Source organism: Triticum aestivum, chromosome 7A (assembly GCF_018294505.1).
Source record: "Triticum aestivum cultivar Chinese Spring chromosome 7A, IWGSC CS RefSeq v2.1, whole genome shotgun sequence".
Classification (NCBI taxonomy): Eukaryota; Viridiplantae; Streptophyta; class Magnoliopsida; order Poales; family Poaceae; genus Triticum; species Triticum aestivum.
The window spans coordinates 108,450,248-108,476,411 of NC_057812.1; the positions used below are offsets into that span (position 1 = coordinate 108,450,248).

General features: G+C 44.5%; 1 protein-coding gene across 1 annotated transcript; it reads left to right on the plus strand.

Annotated features, from left to right (window-relative positions):
* The first annotated feature begins 22,837 nt into the window (after window positions 1–22,837).
* Window positions 22,838–24,197, plus strand: LOC123152226 (uncharacterized). Its single transcript, XM_044571828.1, has 3 exons — window positions 22,838–22,979; window positions 23,071–23,319; window positions 23,580–24,197. Exons 1-3 carry the CDS (start codon window positions 22,945–22,947, stop codon window positions 23,755–23,757), a joined length of 462 nt encoding a protein of 153 aa, XP_044427763.1. The 5' UTR covers window positions 22,838–22,944; the 3' UTR covers window positions 23,758–24,197.
* The last annotated feature ends 1,967 nt before the right edge of the window (window positions 24,198–26,164 follow it).

Sequence of the window (26,164 nt, forward strand, 5' to 3'; positions counted from 1 at the left end):
GCGGTGGCGCTAGGGTTCGTGCGAGAGTGGAAGAAGAGATAATGACCGCCGTGAAGTGTGTATTTATAGGTACAGGGGCGGCACTGCGTTATTACACAGGTGCCCCTGGCGATTCGCATCTGAGGAACACGTGGCCATCATGCAGAATTTTGGGGTTTGTTCCACGTCCCACGCACGCCTGGATTGTCGGGTGGTCGTTCCTACTTCTCCGGGTTTCATGTGGAGGAATGAGCATTGAAAGTGGACTTAAGGTTTGTCTTTGTATCTTCTGCTGACAAGGACGCAGAGAAGACATTCGACAGTTTCAATAGAATGCATATGATTTGGAGAGATAGAGTTTGAGATAGATAGCATAGAGAGGTTAGGGTCCGATCACATTCACTTAGTTCAAAAGATTCAACAAGAAGACATAGCTATAAGTGAATGCTGTAGAGGACAGAACACTAGTATATATATATATAATCAACATAGTGAAGATAATCATGAAGACATGTTGAGATTGAAGCCAAACCAAATGTGAAGACATAGCAAGGTAACGCCATGAGTGAAACACTTCAAAATAGAACATTTGGTGGTGGCGTTACCCACCGTATAGGAAGTATTAGACCCAGACACGGCGCACAATTATCGTGGCGCTCCGAAGTCAAATTCCACATTAATGTATTCACACTTAGAATGTATGTCTTCATTGATTGAAGATATACTTTACTTCGTGTGTTGCACATCTAAGTCATCAATATGCATAAGGGTTAGGATGTGTGCCTGATCACAGGACATTTGAGGATTCCAGGATATTTAGCTCACACCGTAACTTGCAAAATCTCTTCTCATCCAAGGGCTTGGTGAAGATATCTGCCAATTGCTCTTCAGTGTTGACGTGTATGATATCAATATCTTCCTTCACAACATGATCTCTGAGAAAGTGATGACGAATTTCAATGTGCTTTGTCTTCGAGTGCTGAACTGGGTTGTTGGCAATCTTGATGGCGCTTTCGTTGTCGCAGTAGAGTGGCACTTGCTTCAGATGAATGCCATAGTCCTTGAGCGTTTGCTTCATCCACAGAAGCTGAGCGCAGCAAGATCCAGCAGCAATGTATTCAGATTCAGCAGTGGAGAGAGATACACAGTTCTGCTTCTTTGAAGACCAACATACAAGTGATCGTCCCAGAAAGTGACATGTGCCTGATGTAGACTTGCGATCAACTTTGTCACCAGCATAATCAGCATCCGAGAATCCAACCAGATCAAACTCTGAGCCCTTTGGATACCATAATCCTAGAGTTGGGGTGTGAGCCAAATATCGAAGAATTCGCTTCACAGCTAAGTGATGCGACTCCTTTGGTGCCGCTTGGAATCGAGCACACATGCAAACACTAAGCATAATATCTGGCCTAGATGCACATAGATAAAGTAAAGAACCAATCATGGAGCGGTATACCTTTTGATCGAACTCTTTACCATTGTCGTCAGGACCCAGATGATGCTTGGCTGGCATTGGCGTCGTGAAGCCTTTGCAGTCTTGCATACCGAACTTCTTCAGGCAATCTTTGAGATACTTCTCTTGAGATATGAAGATGCCGTTGCGTTGCTGTCGTATTTGAAGACCGAGAAAGAACTTCAGCTCTCCCATCATAGACATTTGATATTGCTCTTGCATCATATATCCAAACTCTTCACTGTACTTCTGATTGGTGCAGCCGAAGATAATGTCATCCACATATATTTGGCACACAAACAGTTCACCATCATATGTCTTCGTGAAGAGAGTGGGGTCGAGAGAACCAGGTATGAAGCCTTTGCTCTTCAGGAAGTATTTGAGTGTGTCATACCAGGCCCGAGGGGCTTGTTTGAGGCCATACAGTGCCTTGTTGAGCTTGTATACCATGTCAGGATGTTTTGGATCTTCAAAGCCAGGAGGTTGTGCAACATACACTTCTTCTTCAATCTTGCCATTGAGGAAGGCGCTCTTCACATCCATTTGATAAAGAAGTATGTTGTGATGATTTGCATAGGCCAGCAGTATGCGTATGGCTTCAAGTCTAGCCACAGGAGCAAATGTTTCATCGAAGTCAATGCCTTCCACTTGAGTATATCCTTGAGCAACGAGACGAGCTTTGTTTCTGACAACTTGACCATGCTCATCTTGCTTGTTGCGGTATATCCATTTGGTGCCTATTATGTTGTGCTTCCGAGGATCGGGACGCTTGACCAGTTCCCATACATTATTCAGCTCAAACTGTTGAAGCTCGTCTTGCATAGCTTGAATCCATTCAGGTTCCATGAAGGCTTCTTCAACTTTCTTGGGTTCTGTTATTGAGACGAATGCGAAGTGCCCACAGAAATTTGCTAGCTGAGTTGCCCTTGAACGAGTGAGTGGACCGGGTGCATTGATGCTATCAATTATTCTTTCAATCTGCACTTCATTGGCAACGCGAGGATGTACAGGGCGAAGATTTTGCTCTTGCTGATCATTGTCGTTGTTAGAAGGAATGTCTTCAGGCTGAGCATTGTCTTCATGTTGATCAGGTGCTGAGATGATAAGTTCTTCTTCAGGATGAGCTTCAGAAGGTATAATTTCTCCAGTTCCCATTAGCTTGATTGATTCACTGGATGGAACTTCATCTAGCACATTTGGCAGTTGCTCTCTTTGTGAACCGTTGGTCTCATCGAACCGCACATCCACTGTTTCAACCACTTTGTAATGAAAGAGATTGAAGACTCTGTAGGAGTGCGAATCCTTTCCATATCCAAGCATAAAACCCTCATGTGCTTTTGGTGCAAACTTTGAGGTGTGATGTGGGTCCTTGATCCAGCACCTGGCGCCAAATACTCTGAAGTAACTGACATTTGGCTTCTTGCCAGTAAGGAGCTCATAAGATGTCTTGTTCAGAAGCTTGTGAAGATAAACACGATTGATTGTATGGCATGCAGTATCAATGGCTTCAGGCCAGAATTTTCTTGGAGTCTTGTATTCATCTAGCATCGTTCTGGCCATCTCAATGAGTGTTCTGTTCTTGCGTTCGACGACCCCATTCTGCTGTGGCGTGTACGGGGCTGAGAATTCATGTGTGATGCCCAAGGTATCAAGATATGTATCAAGGCCAGTGTTCTTGAATTCAGTGCCATTGTCACTTCTGATATGCTTTATCTTGGCGCCATAGTTGTTCATTGCTCGATTGGCGAAGCGTCTGAAGACATCCTGCACTTCAGTCTTGTAAAGGATTATGTGCACCCAAGTATATCTAGAATAATCATCAACAATGACAAAGCCATAGAGACAAGCAGTAGTAGTAAGAGTTGAGTAATGAGTGGGACCGAAAAGATCCATGTGAAGCAGTTCGAAGGGTCGAGTAGTGGTCATGATTGTCTTCGAGGGATGTTTGGCCCTCGTCATCTTTCCTGCCTCACAGGCACCGCATAAGTGATCTTTCTTGAACTTGACGCCCTCGATGCCTATGACATGCTTCTTCTTTGCCAGGGTGTGGAGGTTCCTCATGCCAGCATGCCCAAGCCTCCGATGCCAGAGCCAGCATTCTGAAGCTTTTGCTAGAAGACATACGGCAAGCTGTGGTCCTGCTGAGAAATCTACCACGTACAAATCATCTTTTCGATACCCTTCAAATACTAGAGACTTGTCAGATTCCATTAGAACAAGGCAACGATATTTTCCAAATATTACGATCATGTTTAAATCGCAAAGCATTGAGACAGACATTAAGTTGAAGCCAAGGGATTCAACAAGCATGACTTTATCCATGTGTTGATCCCTTGAGATTGCAACTCTACCTAGACCCAATACCTTACTTTTACCAGTGTCAGCAAATGTGATGTGGCTCTTGTCGGATGGACGTAAGGTTGAGTCCATAAGAAGGCTTCTTTTGCCAGTCATGTGATTTGTACACCCACTATCAATAATCCATTCTGAAGACGCTGGTGTCGTACCCTACAGTGCAGTTAGGGGGATAGGCTTCACGAAGAGCATTGTGAAGCAAAAACATTTGACGAACCAGTGGGTTATGAAAGCTTAGATCCAGATTAGGACTAATAGGGAGAGTAGCAAGCGATTCAGGAACGAAGTACATAGTAAGACCATTCGGGCATTTGATCTTGCGCCCTACAAGATGTTTAAGGTCCCCAGCAATAGCGTCAGACGATTTTGGTTTTCTGCTGGAGACCTTTCCCTGCAAAAGAGAGTTAAGCTTTCTTAGCCACCCACATCTTCAAGGGTGGCTTAGAAGCAATAAGTCTAAGTGCAGCATCTGAGAACTTTGGCTTTGGAGCCCTAGCAAACAGTCTTGCAGGCGGACAATAGTACTCATAAGAATAAGCAGAATAGTTCTTGGTCTTATGAACATGGCGGTTTGATGAACCGCTCTCATATTCATATGCCTGAGTATGGTTTCCCTGCAAAACATTTGCGTTAGTGCGACTCAGGTGAGTCCTCTGTCTGTATGAAGCCTTTGGACCGTATGAAGCCTTTGGTCTGAGGTTTGTCTTCTTCACGTGAGGTGTCATGATGACATTCACAGGAAGATTCTCCAGACACCTTTTCGGAACCCAGATCTTCTTCATAGGCGGTCCATTCCTGCAGTTAGTACCAATGTACCTGGCAAACACTTCACCATTCTGATTCTTAAACAGTTTATAGTTTGCATCAAAGGATTCATCAATGACAATGGGGTTAGCACAAGTGAACCCAGATAGAGTGGATGGATCTGCTGAAAATTCCTTTGCAGCAACCCATGTGGTTTTGGGGTACTGCTCAGGTTTCCAGTAAGAGCCATCAGCATTCATTTTCCTTACGAACCCAACACCCTCTTTCCTCGGGTTTCGGTTCAAAATCTGCTTTTTGAGGACATCACATAGTGTCTGATGCCCTTTAAGACTTTTGTACATCCCTGTTTCAAGCAATGTCTTCAACCTAGCATTCTCATCAGCAATAGCAGTGGAATCCTCAGCAGAGGGGTTAGTTCCCACATCAACAGTTGAAGATATTGCAACAGTAGCAGCAGTAGAACATTCAGCAACAGTAGTAGCATTATCACGCTCAATGCATTTAAGACATGGTGGTTCAAATCCTTCCTGAGCGGAGCTGATCTGTTCGGCGCGAAGTGACTCGTTTTCCTTTTGAAGATCTTCATGAGCCGCTCTCAATTTCTCAAGATCTTGCTTCCTTTGAAGATAATCATAGGAAAGCTTTTCATGAGTTGTTGAGAGAGTTTCATGACGACTTTCAAGTTCCTCATACTTAACGTGAAGATTTTTTATGTCTTCAATTAAGGATTCAGATCGAGTCATTTCAGCACCTAACAGATCATCGCTTCTGTCTAACAGTTTTTGAATATGTTCCATAGCTTTCTGTTGTTCAGTTGCAATTTTAGCAAGTGTTTTGTAGCTGGGTTTTGAACCACAATCAGAGTCATCGTCACTAGATGTTTGATAGTGAGTAGTGCGTGTGTTTACCTTGGCACCGCGTGCCATGAAGCAGTAGGTAGAAGCGGAGTAGTCCTTGTCATTTGCATCGGTGTCGGTGATGAAGTCATTGTCTTCAGTGTTGAAGATGGACTTGGCAACGTATGCTGTAGCCAGACTTGCGACGCCTGAATCGGACTCCTCCTCAGACTCCACCTCCGCCTCCTCAGAAGCGGACTCCTCCTCTGAATCCATTTCCTTGCCAACAAACGCACGTGCCTTGCCAGATGAGCTCTTCTTGTGTGATGAAGACTTTGAGGAAGACTTGGAAGAAGACTTTGAGTATTTCTTCTTCTTCTTGTCGTCAGAGTCATATTCCTTGCTCTTCTTCTTCTTTTTGTTCTCATTGTCCCACTGTGGACACTCAGAGATGAAGTGGCCAGGTTTCTTGCACTTGTGACATGTTTTCTTCTTGTAGTCGTGAGCAGAAGCTTCATCATTCCTTGAGCTTGATCGGGAAGACTTTCTGAAACCTTTCTTCTTGGTGAATTTTTGGAACTTCTTCACAAGCATAGCAAGTTCCCTTCCAATGTCTTCAGGATCATCCGAACTGCTGTCAGATTCTTCTTCAGATGAGGAGACAGCTTTTGCCTTCAAGGCACGAGTTCGCCCATAGTTTGGACCGTAGATATCTCTTTTCTCAGAAAGCTGAAACTCATGTGTGTTGAGCCTCTCAAGTATGTCAGACGGATCGAGTGTCTTGAAATCAGGACGTTCTTGAATCATCAGGGCTAGGGTGTCAAACGAACTATCAAGTGATCTCAGTAGTGTCTTGACGACTTCATGTTTGGTGATCTCAGTAGCGCTGAGGGCTTGAAGCTCATTTGTGATGTCAGTGAGTCGGTCAAATGTGAGCTGTACATTCTCATTGTCATTTCTCTTGAAGCGGTTGAAGAGGTTGCGAAGGACACTGATTCTCTGATCTCTCTGGGTTGAGACGCCTTCATTGACCTTGGAGAGCCAGTCCCAGACCAGCTTAGATGTTTCCAAAGCACTCACACGGCCATACTGTCCTTTGGTCAGATGACCACAGATGATATTCTTGGCAGTAGAGTCCAGTTGAATGAACTTCTTGACATCAGCAGCAGTGACACCTTCTCCAGCCTTGGGAACGCCGTTCTTGACGACATACCATAGGTCGACGTCAATGGCTTCAAGATGCATGCGCATCTTATTCTTCCAGTAGGGATATTCAGTTCCATCGAAGACGGGGCACGCAGCGGAGACGTGCCACCAAACGTCACAACGTAACTGGGTGATTATAAAGGAGCTCTACAGGTGTCTCCAAAGGTACTTGTTGGGTTGGTGTATTTCAAGATTAGGATGTGTCACTCCGATTGTCGGAGAGGTGTCTCTGGGCCCACTTGGTAATGCACATCACTATAAGCCTTGCAAGCATTGCAACTAATGATTTAGTTGCGGGATGATGTATTACGGAACGAGTAAAGAGACTTGCCGGTAACGAGATTGAACTAGGTATTGAGATACCGACGATCGAATCTCAGGCAAGTAACATACCGATGACAAAGGGAACAACGTATTTTGTTATGCGGCCTGACCGATAAAGATCTTAGTAGAATATGTAGGAGCCAATATGGGCATCCAGGTCCCACTATTGGCTATTGACAAGAGGGGTGTCTCGATCATGTCTACATAGTTCTCGAACCTACAGGGTCCGCACGCTTAACGTTCGTTGACGATATAGTACTATGAGTTATGTATGTTGGTGACCGAATGTTGTTCGGAGTTTTGGATGAGATCACAGATATGACGAGTAACTCCGGAATGGTCCGGAAGTAAAGATTGATATGTGGATAGTAGAGTTTGATCTCCGGAAGGGTTCCGGAATTCACCGGAAGGGGTTCCGGATGTTTCTCGAAATGTTTGGGGACGAGAACACTTTATCTAGGCCAAAGGGTAAAGCCCACAAGGCTTTTGGAAAGTGCAAAAGGAAGTTTTGCGGAGACCAGAGGCTAGACGCCAGGAACCCTGGCGTCTAGGGGGTAGACACCGGGAACCCTGGCATCTAGCCCTGGAGTCCAAGAAGGACTCTTTCCTTTCGGGTGAAACCGACTTTGAGGAGGTTTTTACTCCAAGTTTTGACCCCAGGGCTCAACTTATAAATAGAGGGGTAGGTGAAAGTGCGTTATATCGACTAGAGGGGGGGTGAATAGGCGATTTTTATGAAAGTCTTTAAAACATGGAAGTTATGAAGACAAACGATAGAAATAAACCTATTACCCTGTAGCGGAAGGTAGACTACACTAGGCAAGCCATAGTCAAGTATTCAATAGAGTGAAAGCACAATGACTAATAGCAGCAATGTAGTAAGGATCAGGTAGGAAGATATTGTGAAGCCACACAGAACACGCAGTCACTCAGTGAAGACAAAAGATAGTGCGAACATACAATGACTTCACAAGGAGTAACAGTAAGTAAAGGGAAGGGAAGATGAAACCAGTGACTCGCTGAAGACAATGATTTGTTGGGCCAGTTCCAGTTGCTGTGACAACTGTACGTCTGGTTAGGGCGGTTAGGTATTTAAACCTTAGGACACACAGTCCCGGACACCCAGTCCTGAACACGCAGCTCAGGACACCTAGTCCTCACCGTATTCCCCTTGAGCTAAGGTCACACAGACCTCGCCCAATCACTCTGGTAAGTCTTCAAGGTAGACTCCCAAACCTTCATAGACTTCGTTCACCGGCAATCCACAATGTCTCTTGGATGATCAGAACGCGACGCCTAACCGGCTGGAGGATGCACAGTCCTCAAGTGTAGTAAGTCTTCAGATCACACAGACAAGAAGACTTAAGTGGTGCCTAATTCTCTTTGGCTCTGGGTGGTTAGGGCTTTATCCTCGCAAGGAATTCTCTCTCAAAGGCTTCGAGGTGGGTTGCTCTCAAATGACAAAAGCCGTACTCTGAATCTGAGCAGCCAACCGTTTATGGTTGTAAGGGGTGGGCTATTTATAGCCACTTGGCAACCCGACCTGATTTGTCCGAAATGACCCTGGGTCACTAAGGAACTGACACGTGTTCCAACGATCAGATTTTAAACTCACACGACAACTTTACTTGGGCTTCAAGCAAAGCTGACTTGCCCGACTCTGGACAAGATTCGCTCTCAAAGTCTTCACTCGAAGACATAGGTTTTGTTTAAGCATCACTTCAGTCATTCTGACTGGTTCTCTTGGACCCCACTTAACAGTACGGTGGTTCCTATGACTCAACACAGAAGAAAGAGAACTACGAAAGATCTAAGTCTTCGAGCTCCATAGGCTTCATGTGGTGTCTTCTCTTGTCATAGTCTTCAATGTGAATATCTTCATATACCACCTTTGACTTTAATGTCTTCATACATTTTTACGGGTCATCTCTGGTAGGAAAACCGAATCAATGAGGGACTTCTACCTGTGTTATCCTGCAATTCTCACAAACACATTAGTCCCTCAACTAGGTTTGTCATCAATACTCCAAAACCAACTAGGGCTGGCACTAGATGCACTTACAGTAGGGCTAGCACCAAAGATAGATCAAGAAACACCAAGCCGTGTGCCGGCAACCCTGTCCCCTCTAGTTTATCCTCCGTCATAGTTCTCGTAGTGCTTAGGCGAAGCCCTGCGAAGATTGTTCTTCACCAACACCGTCCCCATGCCGTTGTGCTCAAGAACTCATGCCACTACTTCGCTGAGGTCTGGTGGATCGAGAAGTGACGAGGAGATCATGGATTAGCCCATCACGATCTTGTGAAGATCACATCAGAGAGTCATCGTGATTTGGCCAGTCGATCGTGAAGATGTACACTAAATCATGCGATGTTGATTATGTAACGCATCTTTTTACGTCTACGAGGTACGTAGTAAATAAGATGATCCACTAATTTCAAGTAAGTGTCTCCCTGAACTGTGCGTGTTGCGTGAAGATTTTCTTTGTTACTAGTTCACACAAGTGATGTCGGGTGTGATAGGCTCCTACGTTCAATAACAAACGGGTGCAAAACAGTTTGCAGCACAACGGAATACTTAGGTAAACCTTGAACGAGCCTTAGCATATAACAGATATGGCCTCGGAACACGAGATACGAAAGGTCGAGCGTGAATCATATAGTACGATATGATCAACATAGTGATGTTCACCATTGAAACTACTCCATCTCACGTGATGATCGGACATGGTTTAGTTGATATGGATCACGTGATCACTTAGAAGATTAGAGGGATGTCTGTCTAAGTGGGAGTTCTTAAGTAATATGATTAATTGAACTTTAATTTATCATGAACTTAGTCCTGGTAGTATTAGCATATCTATGTTGTAGATCAATAGCTCGCGATGTTGCTCCCAGTTTATTGTGTTCCTAAAGAAAAATTATGTTGAAAAATGTTAATAGCAATGATGCGGATTGGATCCGTGATCTGAGGATTATCCTCATTGCTGCACAGAAGAATTATGTTTTTGATGCACCGCTAGGTGACAGACCTATTGCAGGAGTAGATGCAGACGTTATGAATGTTTGGCTAGCTCAATATAATGACTACTTGATAGTTTAGTGCACCATGCTTAACGGCTTAGAATCGGGACTTCAAAGACGTTTTGAATGTCATGGACCATATGAGATGTTCCAGGAGTTGAAGTTAATATTTCAAGCAAATACCCGAGTTGAGAGATATGAAGTCTCCAACAAGTTATATAGCTAAAAAGATGGAGGAGAATAGCTCAAGCAGTGAGCATGTGCTCAGATTGTCTGGGTACTACAACCGCTTGAATCAAGTGGGATTTAATCTTCCAGATAAAATAGTGATTGACAGAATTCTCTAGTCACCATCACCAAGTTAGTAGAACTTCGTGATGAACTATGATATGCAAGGGATAACGGAAACGATTCCCAAGCTCTTCGTAATGCTGAAATCAATGAAGGTAGAAATCAAGAAAAATATCAAGTGTTGATGGTAGACAAGACCACTAGTTTCAAGAAAAGGGCAAAGGGAAGAAGGGAAACTTCAAGAAGAATGGCAAGCAAGTTGCTGCTTAAGTGAAGAAGCCCAAGTCTGGTCCTAAGCCTGAGACTAAGTGCTTCTACTGCAAAGGGACTGGTCATTGGAAGCGGAACTGCCCCAAGTATTTGGTGGATAAGAAGGATGGCAAAGTGAACAAAGGTATATTTTATATACAGATTATTGATGTTTATTTTACTAGTGTTCGTAGCAACCCCTCGGTATTTGATACTGGTTCAGTTGCTAAGAGTAGTAACTCGAAACGGGAGTTGCAGAATGAACAGAGACTAGTTAAGGGTGAAGTGACGATGTGTGCTGGAAGTGGTTCCAAGATTGATATGATCATCATCGCACACTCCCTATACTTTCGGGATTAGTGTTGAACCTAAATAAATGTTATTTGGTGTTTGCGTTGAGCATGAATATGATTTGATCGTGTTTATTGCAATATGGTTATTCATTTAAGTAAGAGAATAAATTATTGTTCTGTTTACATGAATAAAATATTATATGGTTACACACCCAATGAAAATGGTCGTTGGATCTCGATCGTAGTGATACACATATTCATATTATTGAAACCAAAATATGCAAAGTTAATAATGATAGTGCAACTTATTTGTGGCACTGCTGTTTAGGTCATATTGGTGTAAAGCGCATGAAGAAACTCCATGCTGATGGACTTTTGGAATCACTTGATTATGAATCACTTGATGCTTGCAAACCATGCCTCATGGGCAAGATGACTAAGACTCCGTTCTCCGGCACAATGGAGCGAGCGACTGACTTATTGGAAATAATACATACTGATGTATGCGGTCCGATGAGTGTTAAGGCTCACGGCAAGTATCGTTATTTTCTGACCTTCACAGATGATTTGAGCAGATATGGGTATATCTACTTAGTGAAACACAAGTCTGAAACACTTGAAAAGTTCAAAGAATTTCAGAGTGAAGTGGAGAATCATCGTAACAAGAAAATAAAAGTTTCTACGATATGATCGCAGAGGTAAAATATTTGAGTTAAGAGTTTGGCCTTCAGTTAAAACAATGTGAAATAGTTTCACTACTCACGCCACCTGGAACACCATAGTGTAATGGTGTGTTCGAACGTCATAACCGTACTTTATTAGATATGGTGCGATCTAAGATGTCCCTTACCGATCTACCACTATCGTTTTAGGGTTATGCATTAGAGACAACTGCATTCACGTTAAATAGGGCATCATCTAAATCCGTTGAGACGACACCGTATGAACTATGGTTTGGCAAGAAACCTAAGCTGTCGTTTCTTAAAGTTTGAGGTTGCAATGCTTATGTGAAAAAGTTTCAACCTGATAAGCTCAAACCCAAATCGAAGAAGTGCGTCTTCATAGGATACCCAAAAGAAAATGTTGGGTACACCTTCTATCACAGATCTGAAGGCAAGATATTCGTTGCTGAGAATGGATCCTTTCTAGAGAAGGAGTTTCTCTTGAAAGAAGTGAGTGGGAGGAAAGTAGAACTTGATGAGGTAATTGTACCTGCTCCCTTATTGGAAAGTAGTTCATCACAGAAATATGTTCTTGTGACTACTACACCAATTAGTGAGGAAGCTAATGATGATGATCATGTAACTTCAGATCAAGTTGCTACTGAACCTCGTAGGTAAACCAGAGTGAGATCCGCACTAGAGTGGTACGGTAATCCTGTTCTGGAAGTCATGTTACTTGACCATGATGAGCCTACGAACTATGAGGAAGCGATGATGAGCCCAGATTCCGCAAAATGGCTTGAGGCCATGAAATCTGAGATGAGATCCATGTATGATCATAAAGTATGGACTTTGATTGACTTGCCCATTGATCGGCGGGCCATTGAGATTAAATGGATCTTCAAGAGGAAGACGGACGCTGATAGCAGTGTTACTGTCTACAAAGCTAGAATTGTCGCAAAAAGATTTTCGACAAGTTCAAGGTGTTGACTACGATGAGAGTTTCTCACTCGTATCTATGCTTAAGTCTGTCCGAATCATGTTAGCAATTGCCGCATTTTATGAAATCTGGCAAATGGATAAACAAAACTGTATTCCTTAATGGATTATTAAAGAAGAGTTGTATATGATGCAACCAGAAGGTTTTGTCAATCCTAAAGGTACTAACAAAATATGCAAGCTCCAGCGATCCATCTATGGACTGGTGCAAGCATCTCGGAGTTGGAATATACGCTTTGATAAGTTGATCAAAGCATATAGTTTTATACAGACTTGCGGTGAAGCCTGTATTTACAAGAAAGTGAGTGGGAGCACTACAGCATTTCTGATAAGTATATGTGAATAACATATTGTTGATTAGAGATAATGTAGAATTATTCTGCAAAGCATAAAGGAATGTTAGAAAGGAGTTTTTCAAAGAAAGACCTCAGTGAAGCTGCTTACATATTGAGCATCAAGATCTATAGAGATAGATCAAGATGCTTGATAAGTTTTTCAATGAGTACATACCTTGACAAGATTTTGAAGTAGTTCAAAATGGAACATTCAAAGAAGGAGTTCTTGCCTGTGTTACAAGGTGTGAAGTTGAGTAAGACTCAAAACCCGACCATGGCAGAAGATAGAGAGAGAATGAAAGTCATTCCCTATGCCTCAGCCATAGGTTCTATAAAGTATGCCATGCTGTGTACCAGACCTATTGTATACCCTGCCCTGAGTTTGGCAAGGGAGTACAATAGTGATCTAGGAGTAGATCACTGGACATTGGTCAAAATTATCCTTAGTGGAATAAGGATATGTTTCTCGATTATGGAGGTGACAAAAGGTTCGTCGTAAAGGGTTACGTCGATGCAAGTTTTGACACTGATCCAGATGACTCAAAGTCTCAATCTGGATACATATTGAAAGTGGGAGAAATTAGCTAGAGTAGCTCCGTGTAGTGCATTGTTGACATAGAAATTTGCAAAATACATACGGATCTGAATGTAGCAGACCCGTTGACTAAACTTCCCTCACAAGCAAAACATGATCACACCTTAGTACTCTTTGGGTATTGATCACATAGCGATGTGAACTAGATTATTGACTCTACTGAAGCCTTTGAGTGTTGGTCACATGACGATGTGAACTATGGGTGTTAATCACATGGTGATGTGAACTATTGATGTTAAATCACATGGTGATGTGAACTAGATTATTGACTCTAGTGCAAGTGGGAGACTGAAGGAAATATGCCCTAGAGGCAATAATGAAGTTATTATTTATTTCCTTATATCATGATAAATGTTTATTATTCATGCTAGAATTGTATTAACCGGAAACATAATACATGTGTGAATACATAGACAAACAGTATGTCACTAGTATGCCTCTACTTGACTAGCTCGTTGAATCAAAGATGGTTAAGTTTCCTAGCCATAGACATGAGTTGTCATTTGATTAACGGGATCACATCATTAGAGAATGATGTGATTGACTTGACCCATTCCGTTAGCATAACACTTGATCGTTTAGTTTGTTGCTATTGCTTTCTTCATGACTTATAGATGTTCCTATGACTATGAGATTATGCAACTCCCGTTTATCGGAGGAACACTTTGTGTGCTACCAAACGTCACAACGTAACTGGGTGATTATAAAGGTGCTCTACAGGTGTCTCCGAAGGTACTTGTTGGGTTGGCGTATTTTGAGATTAGGATTTGTCACTCCGATGGTCGGAGAGGTATCTCTGGGCCCACTCGGTAATGCACATCACTATAAGCCTTGCAAGCATTACAACTAATGAGTTAGTTGCGGGATGATGTGTTACGGAACGAGTAAAGAGACTTGCCGGTAACGAGATTGAACTAGGTATTGAGATACCGACGATCGAATCTCGGGCAAGTAACATACCGATGACAAAGGGAACAACGTATGTTGTTATGCGGTTTGACCGATAAAGATCTTCGTAGAATATGTAGGAGCCAATATGAGCATCCAGGTTCCGCTATTGGTTATTGACCGAAGACGTGTCTCGGTCATGTCTACGTAATTCTCGAACCCGTAGGGTCCGCACGCTTAATGTTCGATGATGGTTATATTATGAGTTTATGTGTTTTGATGTACCGAAGGAGTTCAGAGTCCCGGATGAGATCGGCGACATGGCGAGGAGTCTCGAAATGGTCGAGACGTAAAGATCGATATATTGGACGACTATATTCGGACATCGGGAAGGTTCCGAGTGATTCGGATATTTTCGGGAGTAGCGGGGAGTTACGGGAATTCGTATTGGGCCTTAATGGGCCATACGGGAAAGGAGAGAAAGGCCTCATAGGGTGGCCGCACCCCTCCCCATGGGCTGGTCCGAATTGGACTAGGGAGGGGGACGCCCCCTTCCTTCCTTCTATTTTTCCCTTCCCTTTCCTTCCCTCCTACTCCTACTACTTGGAAGGGCTCCTAGTTCTACTAGGAAAGGGGGAATCCTACTCCCGGTGGGAGTAGGACTCCCCTAGGGCGCGCCATAGAGAGGGCCGGCCCTCCCCCTCCTCCACTCCTTTATATACGGGGGCAGGGGGCACCCCAAAGACACAACAATTGATCTCTTGATCTCTTAGCCGTGTGTGGTGCCCCCCTCCACCATAATCCACCTCGATCATATTGTAGCGGTGCTTAGACGAAGCCCTGTGTCGGTAGAATATCATCATCGTCACCACGCCATCGTGCTGACGAAACTCTCCCTCAACACTCGGCTGGATCGGAGTTCGAGGGACGTCATCGAGTTGAACGTGTGCAGAACTCGGAGGTGCCGTGCCTTCGGTACTTGATCGGTCGGATCGTGAAGACGTACGACTACATCAACCGCGTTGTGCTAGATATTGCGTGTGCGTAGGAAATTTTTTGAAATTACTACGTTATCCAACAGGTTCGCCGCTCGGCGCCATGGGCGCGACGAGGGAGGCGTCGTCGTCCTCGACGACAGCGACGAAGACGCGCCGCGACCACCGGTCCGCCAGGGCGACGCCGGGCAGGGGTCCAGCAGGGGCGGTTGCGTCAAGGAGAAGAAGGCCGACAAGGACGACGGCGGGGATGGCGGCGACTTCGCCGTGCTCAGCGACTTCGTCGCCCCGTAGTTGTAGTTGCCGCCTTTTTAAAAAAACTTTGTTATGTAATGTCGAATATTTGTCAAGTTTGCCGAACTTTAGCCGAATATATGTCCAGTTTGCCAAACTTTAGCCGAATTTCTTTTTTTTTTAAACGGCTTCTGGGGAGAACCCTGGGGCCGGCGGCTGGGAACCCGAAAGCCTCCATGCCGATTTTAATGCCGGGTCGCCCTCAGGCGGCGATTTTACTCGCCCCCCGGGGGGGGGGGGGGGGGCACGGCTGGACATGATCTAACATAGATCAGGGAGTAGAACATGACGATACTATGGGTGTGGACCAGTAGCTGACTTCCTCTTCGCCTTCTTAAATTTCACACAAGCTGTTCGCCTAGCTAGCTACTAGAATGCTATTTCATCCCTCCGTTCAAAAACATAACATGTTCTAAAAATTTTCTTAATCGGGTGTATAAAAATCTTTGCTCATGAGTGGGCAAGTCTAAGAGCCTATTTTATTTGCAGGATTTAGAAACACAGAAATATGATAGGATTGCATGTACAAAACAGAGAATTGTAAAAACATAAGAATCCGAGGAATTGGGTGTTTGATTCACATGAGTAGGAAAATCATATGAATCCTAAATGCATGATCAAATTAAGATTACACCCTATGCAAACATAATATGAAGTTCATTGCGCAAAAAGTAAGATAATATGAAGTTAATTAAAAACTAATATGCTACTTATGGCCCTTGTCTCATTTTTCGTGCATATAAATATAAAAAAGGAGTTTAGGTGCATCGATTCGATTCGCATGATTCTAAAAACGCAGGAATAAAAATAACACAAAATTGGAATGCCATGCACATTTGATGTTGTTTGATTGCAATGATGGAAAAAACAAAGGATTTTGTCCAAGAAGTTTGAGTGGATGCTAGATTTCCTATGAAATGTAGTACCAGTGATTCCATCGAAAATAATAATTCTAAAGGATTATAATCCTACATTTGAAACAAAAAGGCCCTAAATTCATTCGTTTTATCTATGGAACTCAATCTAAAGGAAATAAATCTTTCAGTTTTCCAATGGTACGTACCTTTGATCAAACGGTTATTATATTTAAAAAATCTATTCCTATGATTTTCCTCTACTTTTCATATGAATCAAAGAGACCTAAAAGATGAAAAATGAAGGCACTAGAGGTAGGTAAAAGTACATCTGCATAACAAAATTGTAGCCGAACTTACCGGATGGTTGATGATGGGATAAAAATATTTGCTCGTGGGTGGCCAAGTCTGAGAGGAAAAGAGAAGGCGCATGATCGGAGCAGCTACTTTTGTAGTCCCTAGGCTCTATAGCTAGGCTGTTGTGTGAGCCACGAACCTAACACTAGCATGTGAGTGTATCATCTTTCACATTTCGACAATAACACCCGCACTGATTCATCGCTATGTATCATCTCTAGTCTCATATCAACAAAGTAGTATGTCATCTCTCGTCTCATTATCCACAAAGTGTACATGACCACATTGCCCTTGAGTTTTAAAAGAACTAGATAATACTCCGCGCCTTGATACGGGAATAAGTCTCTTCCACATCCTCACCATATATCAACGGTAGCAGACCTAGCGGTAAATGAGGGCTGACTGCATGTTAAAATGGCTTGTGATATTCGGCGGATTGATTTGTTGGTGAAAAAAATTGATGAAGTGAAGGACTTGCATGTGCTTGAGGGTTTGCATGTGTTGAAAAATGGAATGTGAAGGGCTCGCATCTGCTTGATGATGCAGAGGAATTGCATGTGCTAGAAAAATAGGTAGTGGGTTGCAATTATTTAATAACAAATGATTCGAAAGGTGAGACGTTCAGTGACGCAATACTTGTTGAAACTGGATCAAGAAAACCTAATCCGGTGAGAAAGAAACACAAGGAAACATACCTGCAGCTTCATGCGGCCAAAACTGCAAACGGCACGCTAGAGAGTTTGGCCAACTTATCAAATGTACGCTGCAATCGCATGTCAAAAACCACTGGTTGCGCCCACACTGGATGCAAGTTTCATGCATGAGGGCGGGCGCTGACAAGACAAGCTGAATGACATTAACATTTCACACAAGGCAGGAAACTCTGAGAAAAAGTTACACTAGTTTTTTTTAGAAAAGGTGGAAGACCCCCTGCCTCTATATCTGAACGATGCATGCAGCCACTTTATTAAATGTTCACACAAAACCTTATAAAGTAATACAACAATAAGACTAAAGCCACTGTATAGACAACATCTGTCATTACTCTTATCCAATTGATAAGGGGATTCTGATAGTCTGGTCCTAATACCAAACAGACCTCGCAACCAAACCTAACATCTAAGATCTGAGATCCCATCCAGGACGCCTGCCGGGTATGGGTCACTCACCGGTCCGGCGCACTCCTCAACCAGGACACATGCGGGGTATGAGGCCGCCGCAGCCACCTGCCACCAATTCATCTTCAGAGTTGTACTATTGCATTTACCTTGCCCGGTCTGGCTGCCGTCGACGCCATCACAACGCCAGACCGCGTCACCCACATGCGCGAGTCCATCTCCACGCATCGGATGCCGACTCACCACAGCGCCATGCCGCCGAGACCCGCCGCCATCAATGAGTGAGATGACGCACCGCTCCATCAAAGAATCTGTCATCTGGTCCCTCGATCACGTGTGTACCTCCAAGAATGACGCTCCCAAAGAGGAAACGGCACCGGAGCATCGCCGTCATCCGATCATCCGATCTAGGGTTTCCCCCGGAGGTAGCAGATCAGGATAGAATCCGCAGATCCACCCAGCTGCCGACGTGTCGCACCCACCACCGCGCCGACCGCGACCCGGAGACCAATCCCACGCTTGGGCCCAGATCGGGCCGCGCCACCGCCGAACCGGTGACACGGCCGCCGATCCTCTGGCGACTGCGACGCGCCCGATGGAGATCCAGATCGAAATCGAAGACGACCCCGACCGAAACCCCGCCACCAGCGCCGCCGCACCGTGCCACCTCCTCCTAGCCCAGTCGCCTCCGGATCCAGCCGTCCTCGCCTCCGGGAGACCAGCCGGACCAGGCGCCCCTTGTCCACGAACAGCCGACCCGTGCCGCCGCCACGAGGACAAGAGGAAGGAGGGAGAGCCCCGCCGCCGCCCGCGCCGCACGGGCTTCGCCTGACGGGCGCACTCCGGTGGCGACGAGGGGAAGGAGACGTTGAAGAGTGGGAGTCGCTGGTGGCCGATCTAGCTAGATCTCCTGAGACGCGCTCGCGGGGCGCGTCGCGTGAGCGGGACGAGCTTTAAAAATAGGGAAGAATTTCACTTCTCCAGCCTCTGCACCCAAAAAAAAAGTTACACTAGTGGATGGTGAATCAGCTGTCTGTGAAGTCCGAAGATCAAACTATGCGGCAGATAATCGACAGCAACAAAAGCACTGTGAAATATCTCATCATAGCAGCATATGCATGCAGAACTCCTCAACAAAATCAAGAAACGGGGTTTGTGCCTTGTACGCAACTACTTGCAAGTGTGATATGATTGAACAACGGTCCTTTTTGAATTGTGTATAATTTGTATGTGCTCCGAACAGGCCACCAATGATTTGTAATACAGTAATTTCCATTCTTCGGAGTGCCTATCTTGGTCGGAAAGAACTCGACAACATCAAACCGACTTTTTTGTCGAAAGGTGAGACCAATATGAAAAGAGAAGTAAAATAACGTAAAAGAGGTTAGCTTTTTTTTCTTGGTGGAGGATGATGCGTGTTTCATTAAAGCTCTAACACTAATTCCTCACTAATGAGAAAACTATAATATGATCAAAATTGTAAACCTTACTGTGCCACAGTAGCAAAGTTCTTCTGGAAAGTCCTGGTGGAAAGTGAGGTGTTCATCTGTGAAAAGATTTAAGTGTGTGGATTTAGCAGCTGGTGCTACAGAGAGTTATTTGAGCGAAAGAGAAACCAAAAACATACTGGAGAACACAAGGTTGCACAAGCCGAAGAATTGATCTTAAAATGATTAAATTCTTGCAAACAAAAAGGTAAGCAAATCGTTCCCCTCTGAAATCAAACTAATAAAAAATAACAATATGTTGACCATGGGATTTTGCATCTGTTGTATGACAATGGAATCTGGGTTAACCCGTTTCCAGAAGGGAAAAAATCAATATATTCAGGAGACTGGTCATAAATGGAATCACAGAAGCTTGCTCATAGTTGAGACCGATCATGGTTCAGCCATGGGAAGTCTATCTATCTTTATAAGAGAAATACCTTAAAATAATAATTCAAGTATCCATGATTGGATCACCTCTTTCCTTGCTCATAGACGAGCATCAATCGGCTACTCCAACCATTTAGTATCATTAGACCGATGATCATCACAAGTGACGATATCTAATGGCTACAAACGGGATCTGCTTTTGGAACCCATTGAAATTATTTTCACCAGCTGCTCCATGTGCAGTTATTCCAGTGAGCAGTGTGGCCATTTTACACTCTAGATTTTTTTTTAGAAAATGAGGATAACCCCCGGCCTCTGCATCTGGGCGATGCATGCGCCACTTTATTAATTATTCACACAAGACCTTACAAAGTCATACTCCCTCCGTTTCAAAATAGATGACTCAATTTTGTACTACAAAATTAAGTCATCTATTTTGGAACGGAGGGAGTATAACAGTAAGATTAAAGCACCGTCTAAACAACATCTGTCGCTACTCCTATCTAGTTGATGAACGAGCGCTGAAAATCCGGGCCTAATGCCAAACAGACCTCGCAGCCAAACCTAACATCTAAGACCTAAGGTCCCAACCAGGACGTCTGCCGGGTATGGGGCACCCACTAGTCCGGCGTACTCCTCAACCAGGACGCCTGCCGGGTATGAGGCCGCCGCAGCCACCTGCCATCAATCCATCTTTAGTGTTGTACTGCTGCATCAATCTTGACCAGTCTAGCTGCCATCGGCGTCACCACGACGCCAGACGACGCCACCATCATGCGCTCGTCCATCATCACACGCCCACCAACGAGACCCCGCTGCTCCATGCCGCCGAGACCCGCCGTTGTCAACGTGTCAGATGCCACGCTGCTCCTCCTCCTCCAGCCAGCACTTGCTCCAAAACGATGCCCCGAGGAGGGAGAACGACATCAAAAACGTCGCCATCCTCCGATCCGATAGACCCAGATCTAGGGTTTCCCCCGGAACCTCCCGATCAGGTTGATGTGACCTGCAACGACGATGCCTCGAGAAGGGAATGACGTCCGAGAAGACGCCATCGTCCACCATGACCGCAGTCAGTCGCGATTTTCACCGGAAGACACGTCGTCCCGATCTCACGGCTGGCCGGAACCGAACGGAGTCTCGCCACGAAGACGAACGCCGTCGTCGGTAATCCGGCGGAGATCTGTCATATCCTCGCCGGTCCCTCCACGCGCCGCCGGTCGGCGGAAGGCCACCCCGCCGCGGATCCGCAGTCGCCGCCGTCACCATCTCCGCACAGATCAGCCACCCCAACGGATGGGGTGCTGCCACCGCCGCCGTCCACAGGGCCGCCGCTCCGTCGGCTTATGGCGCTCTGGCCACCGCCGCACGGCATGGGATTGCCGCCCCAGACGCCACCTTCAGATCTCACAAGAGGGGCCGCCCCTGTCGCCTTAGATGAGATCGTGCTGCATCCACCCGCCCAGGTGCCTTCGGCACCGAGCCCGCCGCCACCGCGGCCCACGCCGGTGGCAGCGGCGACAGAAGGAGGGGTCCCTGCGGTGCTAGGGTTGAGGGACCCTTGGCGTCGCCTAGGGGGAGGCAACGTGAGGGAAGGGCTAGTATCCAGAAACTGCGGGTCCTGAATATCTGCCGAGCTACGATTGCAAAAGGAGTGCTGGATAGAATGGACTATGTAAGGAATTTGGAGTTTGGATAGCCATGGAACATTTAACACACACTGAAACATGTAATTGCAATGGATGCAGCCTCTACATATGGAAAACAGCAAGAGTACTTCCTGCTATCCGAGTCTAGACATCACAGTAGCAACAACATTATATGAAAAATGAAAGACTGTATGCTACTTACTTCTTTCATCCCAAATTACTTGTCTTAGATTTGTCTAGATACTGATGTAATTTGAGATGGACGTAATCCTTGCTATAAATGGCATATAAGACAACGCTGAAATTCGATCCATCTTTATCCTTAGTTTCACATTAAATTAACAGGCATGTCGCAGTGCCAAATCAATGGCAGGAAAACTATTCCCCGGTTATGTTCCCTGTCTTAGGGGATTGGTGGCAATAGCACTTACAGATGACAACAGATATGGCCATCCTTATACTGTGAAAGTTATGCGTGGAGTTTCAGCTACTGAACTGAATTTGTGAGATGGAATCATGTGACGCTGGTCGTGTCTGGAATCAACTGTGTCCCAACATACTTCCTCCGTTCCAAAATATAATGCTTTAATTTCTCTATTCCTGTGCTTCAACTTTGACCATAAATTTAACTAATGAGAACGACTGTGGCGGGAGCAAAAGTTATACCAGTGAATTATTCAAAAGTAGTTTTTAATTATATAATTTTTTCTCACACCGCAATCGGTCTCGTTGGTTAAATTTATGGTCAAAGTTGGATCTCAGGAAGCACAGACGTACTATATTTTAGAATGGAAGGAGTATTACACATCGCTGCATAGATCAGACAGCACAGGCATTGGGCTCCCGGCCAAGAATGATTTTATGAGTGTAAGCGCCTATTTGAGGCGATGCATCGGAGAGGATCCTCATGACCTGCACCCCTTACAGTCACAAAGTTGAGACCCTTGTACGCTTGGCTCCAGCGGTCCAGCCATCAATCTGTTTAAACATGGAAGAGTTCAGAAGCTAGGAACAAATTGGAGGACGGATATCCTAATTAAAACTAGCATATTGGAAAGAGTAACAAAAAATTAAAGGAGAATACAAATGTTGCATTATAATGGCGCATAGAATACAACCTATCCTGGTCGAAAAGGGAACATACTATGCATGTAATCTAGTCATAGTAAGTTAGAAAGCGAAATGAGAGCGGCGATTCGGTGCTCGAGCCCAGCTGAGCCCGAAATCGCTGGCGTTCGTTCTTCGTTTGGGATTCGAGTAATTTGGTCTGACAGCTTGACAGGAAGCGCTGGAAAAAAGGACGTACGGCCCGTATACTGTATGGAATAGTGCGTTCCGTCAGGCGCGGGGTCCTGGTCCGTGGACTAGAACGCCTCGTTTTATGCTGAGACGCTGAATGTCGAACTAAAAAAAAAGGTTTCTATAAACCACGTCAGCAATCGCCAACACAGCCCACTCCCATCCGCGCACCGCCCAAGGAGCCTCCCAAAATCCGGTTTTCAGCTGCGGCGGCCGCTGCTTCCCGCCGGCGACGAACTAATGGTGGATGCTGGTCTTTGCTTTTGCTGGATGCCATGACAGGTAAGTGCATCATTCCTCGATTTAGGTCTAGTGGTTGCAGAGGTTTGTTTCTAAACTTGGGGCTGACACTACGACCGGCGGTGCGTTATAGGTTCCCACTCCGGGAGGAGTTCGCCGACAGCCTAGAACACCCAGATCCGGTCCCTCTCGCTGTGCTGCGGACGGGAGAAGCCAGCGCTGTTGTGCTGGAGGAGTCAAACGCAGGATCTAATAAGGGCAACAAGTTGGGTGTCGCCGGCCGGAGGAGTCGCAGGGCGGCATGCGCCGGTGGCGTGAGGCATGCTCGGTCTTCCCAGTCGTCCGACAGGTTCAACCCCAAGGCGCCCGATTGGACAAAAAGGTATGCGCTGGATGCATACCCAATTTCTCTGCATTTTGTTGTAGATGGCTGGATGTTAGACTGTTGTAGTATGGTCTATATCTTCGTATTGTAGTTTTCCTTCTCCCTAGAGAGATTTAAATCAAGTTCACTGCCCATGGGAACTTGTTCCTGCAGAAGTGCAGATAACTTGTTAGTTCTCCTAGTCCGGAAATTACTTTGAACAGTCATACTTTGCAGTTGAACCTAATGAAAAGTAATGGTTTGCTTGAAAAATTCAGGTTGCGTCTCCGCAGTGCACCACCCGACAGGATGCCGTGCCCCTCTAGGATGAGTGCACAAGAGGTGTCGATTCGCAAATACGTGGAGGAGCCAACACAAAGTGTTATTACACCAGAACTAGGAATTAGTTTCGACTCACTTGGCGATGGATATGATTTCTACACCTTGTATTCGTGAGAGATCGGCTTGGGAGTTAGGTATGGAAAGAACAGGATGAATGCCGAGAGGACCAAATCAGTGCGGGAGATAGTTTGCGGATGTTGATTGTGTACTAAGAAAATGGACTTCAAATTTGTTACCTGCAGATCAGCTGATTTGCAAGTTTCATGCTATACTGAGAAGCAACTATATGTAACATGCATGTATATCTGTTTGTTAGATAGTTGTTGATTGGAAAGAATCCACTGGAATAGAGCATTTCCTTTTCGCGTCCTACAGTCTCTTTGAGATAATTGCATCACCGAAGATGTATTTAGTGGTTTTCTCATGTAATGCGCTGCAGCAGCATATCTCTAATGCTCGCTGTCAGTGTACTGAAACCTTCATCTGAGTTTGAGGTTATCTAAGTGTATAGAAACTGAAAGTTACATGTTTAATTTCCATTATATGTGGGTTTCTTCATATTTCTGTTAACTGTAGATGCTCTAGAGTCTGCATATGAAATCATGGATAATTTGTTGTTGTGCACTGTTATGTCAGCGGTACTTCCATTTTTGACATTTCAAGATATTTTGCAGGAGGATGTGCTCCATACAAGAGGAAGGACAAATGGGGTAGTAGAAATTCATCTTAGGTAATAGGCTTACCTGAGGTTTGCATATTTCTTCTCCTCTCTACTTGTTACGGAATAGCAGACTGAAGTTAACTTCGTGCGTACTGAAAAAAATGCTTAATTGCTCTCTGAGGCAGGACATTCAATTGAACATACAACTGTTCATAAATTTGGGACTGACATTTTACATTGATTAAGTTGCAGGGGAAGCAAGCAGAGAACAGTAGATAGTGCCTGCCGTTCTGGAATCAGCCTGGCACAGAATAATGCCTGAGCCGTTCTCCAGTTAGTTGTTCCGTCTCTCCCTTATGCTGTGGCCGCATTTTAATGCACCCACGGGCAGGCTTCATTTTCGGTCCATACATCTGCTATACAGAGTAAAATACAGCACTGCTTCACGCATCCCCATGCAAGTGAATGGTGGTGATTTCAGGATCAGCTGAGCCTGGGCTCATAAACGAATATCCGAGCGGAAATTGCCTTTGGTGACCGAGCTCATTGGAGGCCTTCAGATTCAAAATTCAAATTTTATCAAAATTTATATTTTTACATTTCAAAAAATTCTGAAAACAATTACAGATATACATGAAGGCATAACACACATGTGTGTAAAACTTCAGGGCAAAACACGTTGAAATGAGGGCTGTGCAAAAAAGACAAATCTATGGATGTTTAACACATGACACTGTTCATCCTCCTAGGCCATGAATTTGTCTTTTTTGTACAAGTCGCATTTCAACGTATTTCATCATGAAAACACACATGTGGGTTACATCCTTACATACACGCATATTTTTTCAGAATTTTTTGAAACAAAAAAGTTTGAATTTGATTTTTTTTTAAATAAAGGCCTCTATGAAGCTCGGCCACCAAAACGCCATTCTCGTTAGAAAGCTAAATGAATGTGTATCATGCCTACAACAGCCATGGGTTATCACACATACTTATGGCAAGACTTTTCTCTACTTGCAGTAATACGTGACTAAACTATTATGACAGAGGTTCAACGTAGAGACACAACCAAGGCCAAAATATAAATGGTCCGAGGATGAAAAGATTATGCACGAAGCAAACCACAGAGCTTCAGGGTAATGAACATTCATGGAATCATGGGCGTTTTGATCAAGAACAAGTCTTTACCTCGCCATCATCATCATACCAAGCATGCCACGGGGTCGCTGTTGGAAGCTTGAGAGCATCAATGCTGTATCTAGTTGATGTTACTGGAATCACTGCATCTGTGTCTCCACTGTACAAAGTAAAGAAAAGATCAAAACAAAAGATACTTATATGTTTACCCAGCATTTGTACAAAGCCATGATGTTTAAACCACACAGTGGGAAAAGTAGCTAAGGTTTTACCAGCACCTTTCGGAAGGTCGAAATTACACAACAAAATTACACAACCATATTAAATGTGAAGAGAGACTAACAAAAATTAATTGACATCGAACTAGGTTGTACACAACCATCTGATAAACCCACTTCTCTACGGTGACAATATATTAATAGTTTTGGGGAAATAAACTAACTGAATCCCATGTCTACAGCATGGAGCATAGTTTAGTATAAAGCCATCTTTGTGTGCCTGAGTGGGTAAAGACTTCAGAGAGTTAGGAATAACTTGAACATCCATATACGAACCCATATTGAATAAGTTCGTGATAGATATGCAGTATAGATTTTTCACAGTCCTTCCAGTTGGTGTTAATAACTTCACTGCAAAGAATGTCAGTAGTACAGCTTTTGGCCTTCTACATTCTAGCCTTTTGACTTGCCCTTATACTTGTATATATGATGGCTTTGGTTTCTC

Coding starts and splice junctions, on each gene's coding strand:
- LOC123152226 (XM_044571828.1), top strand. CDS start 22,945: ATGCTGGTCTTTGCTTTTGCTGGATGCCATGACAG. Junction 22,980..23,070: donor TTTGCTGGATGCCATGACAG/GTAAGTGCATCA, acceptor GGTGCGTTATAG/GTTCCCACTCCGGGAGGAGT. Junction 23,320..23,579: donor GCGCCCGATTGGACAAAAAG/GTATGCGCTGGA, acceptor TGAAAAATTCAG/GTTGCGTCTCCGCAGTGCAC.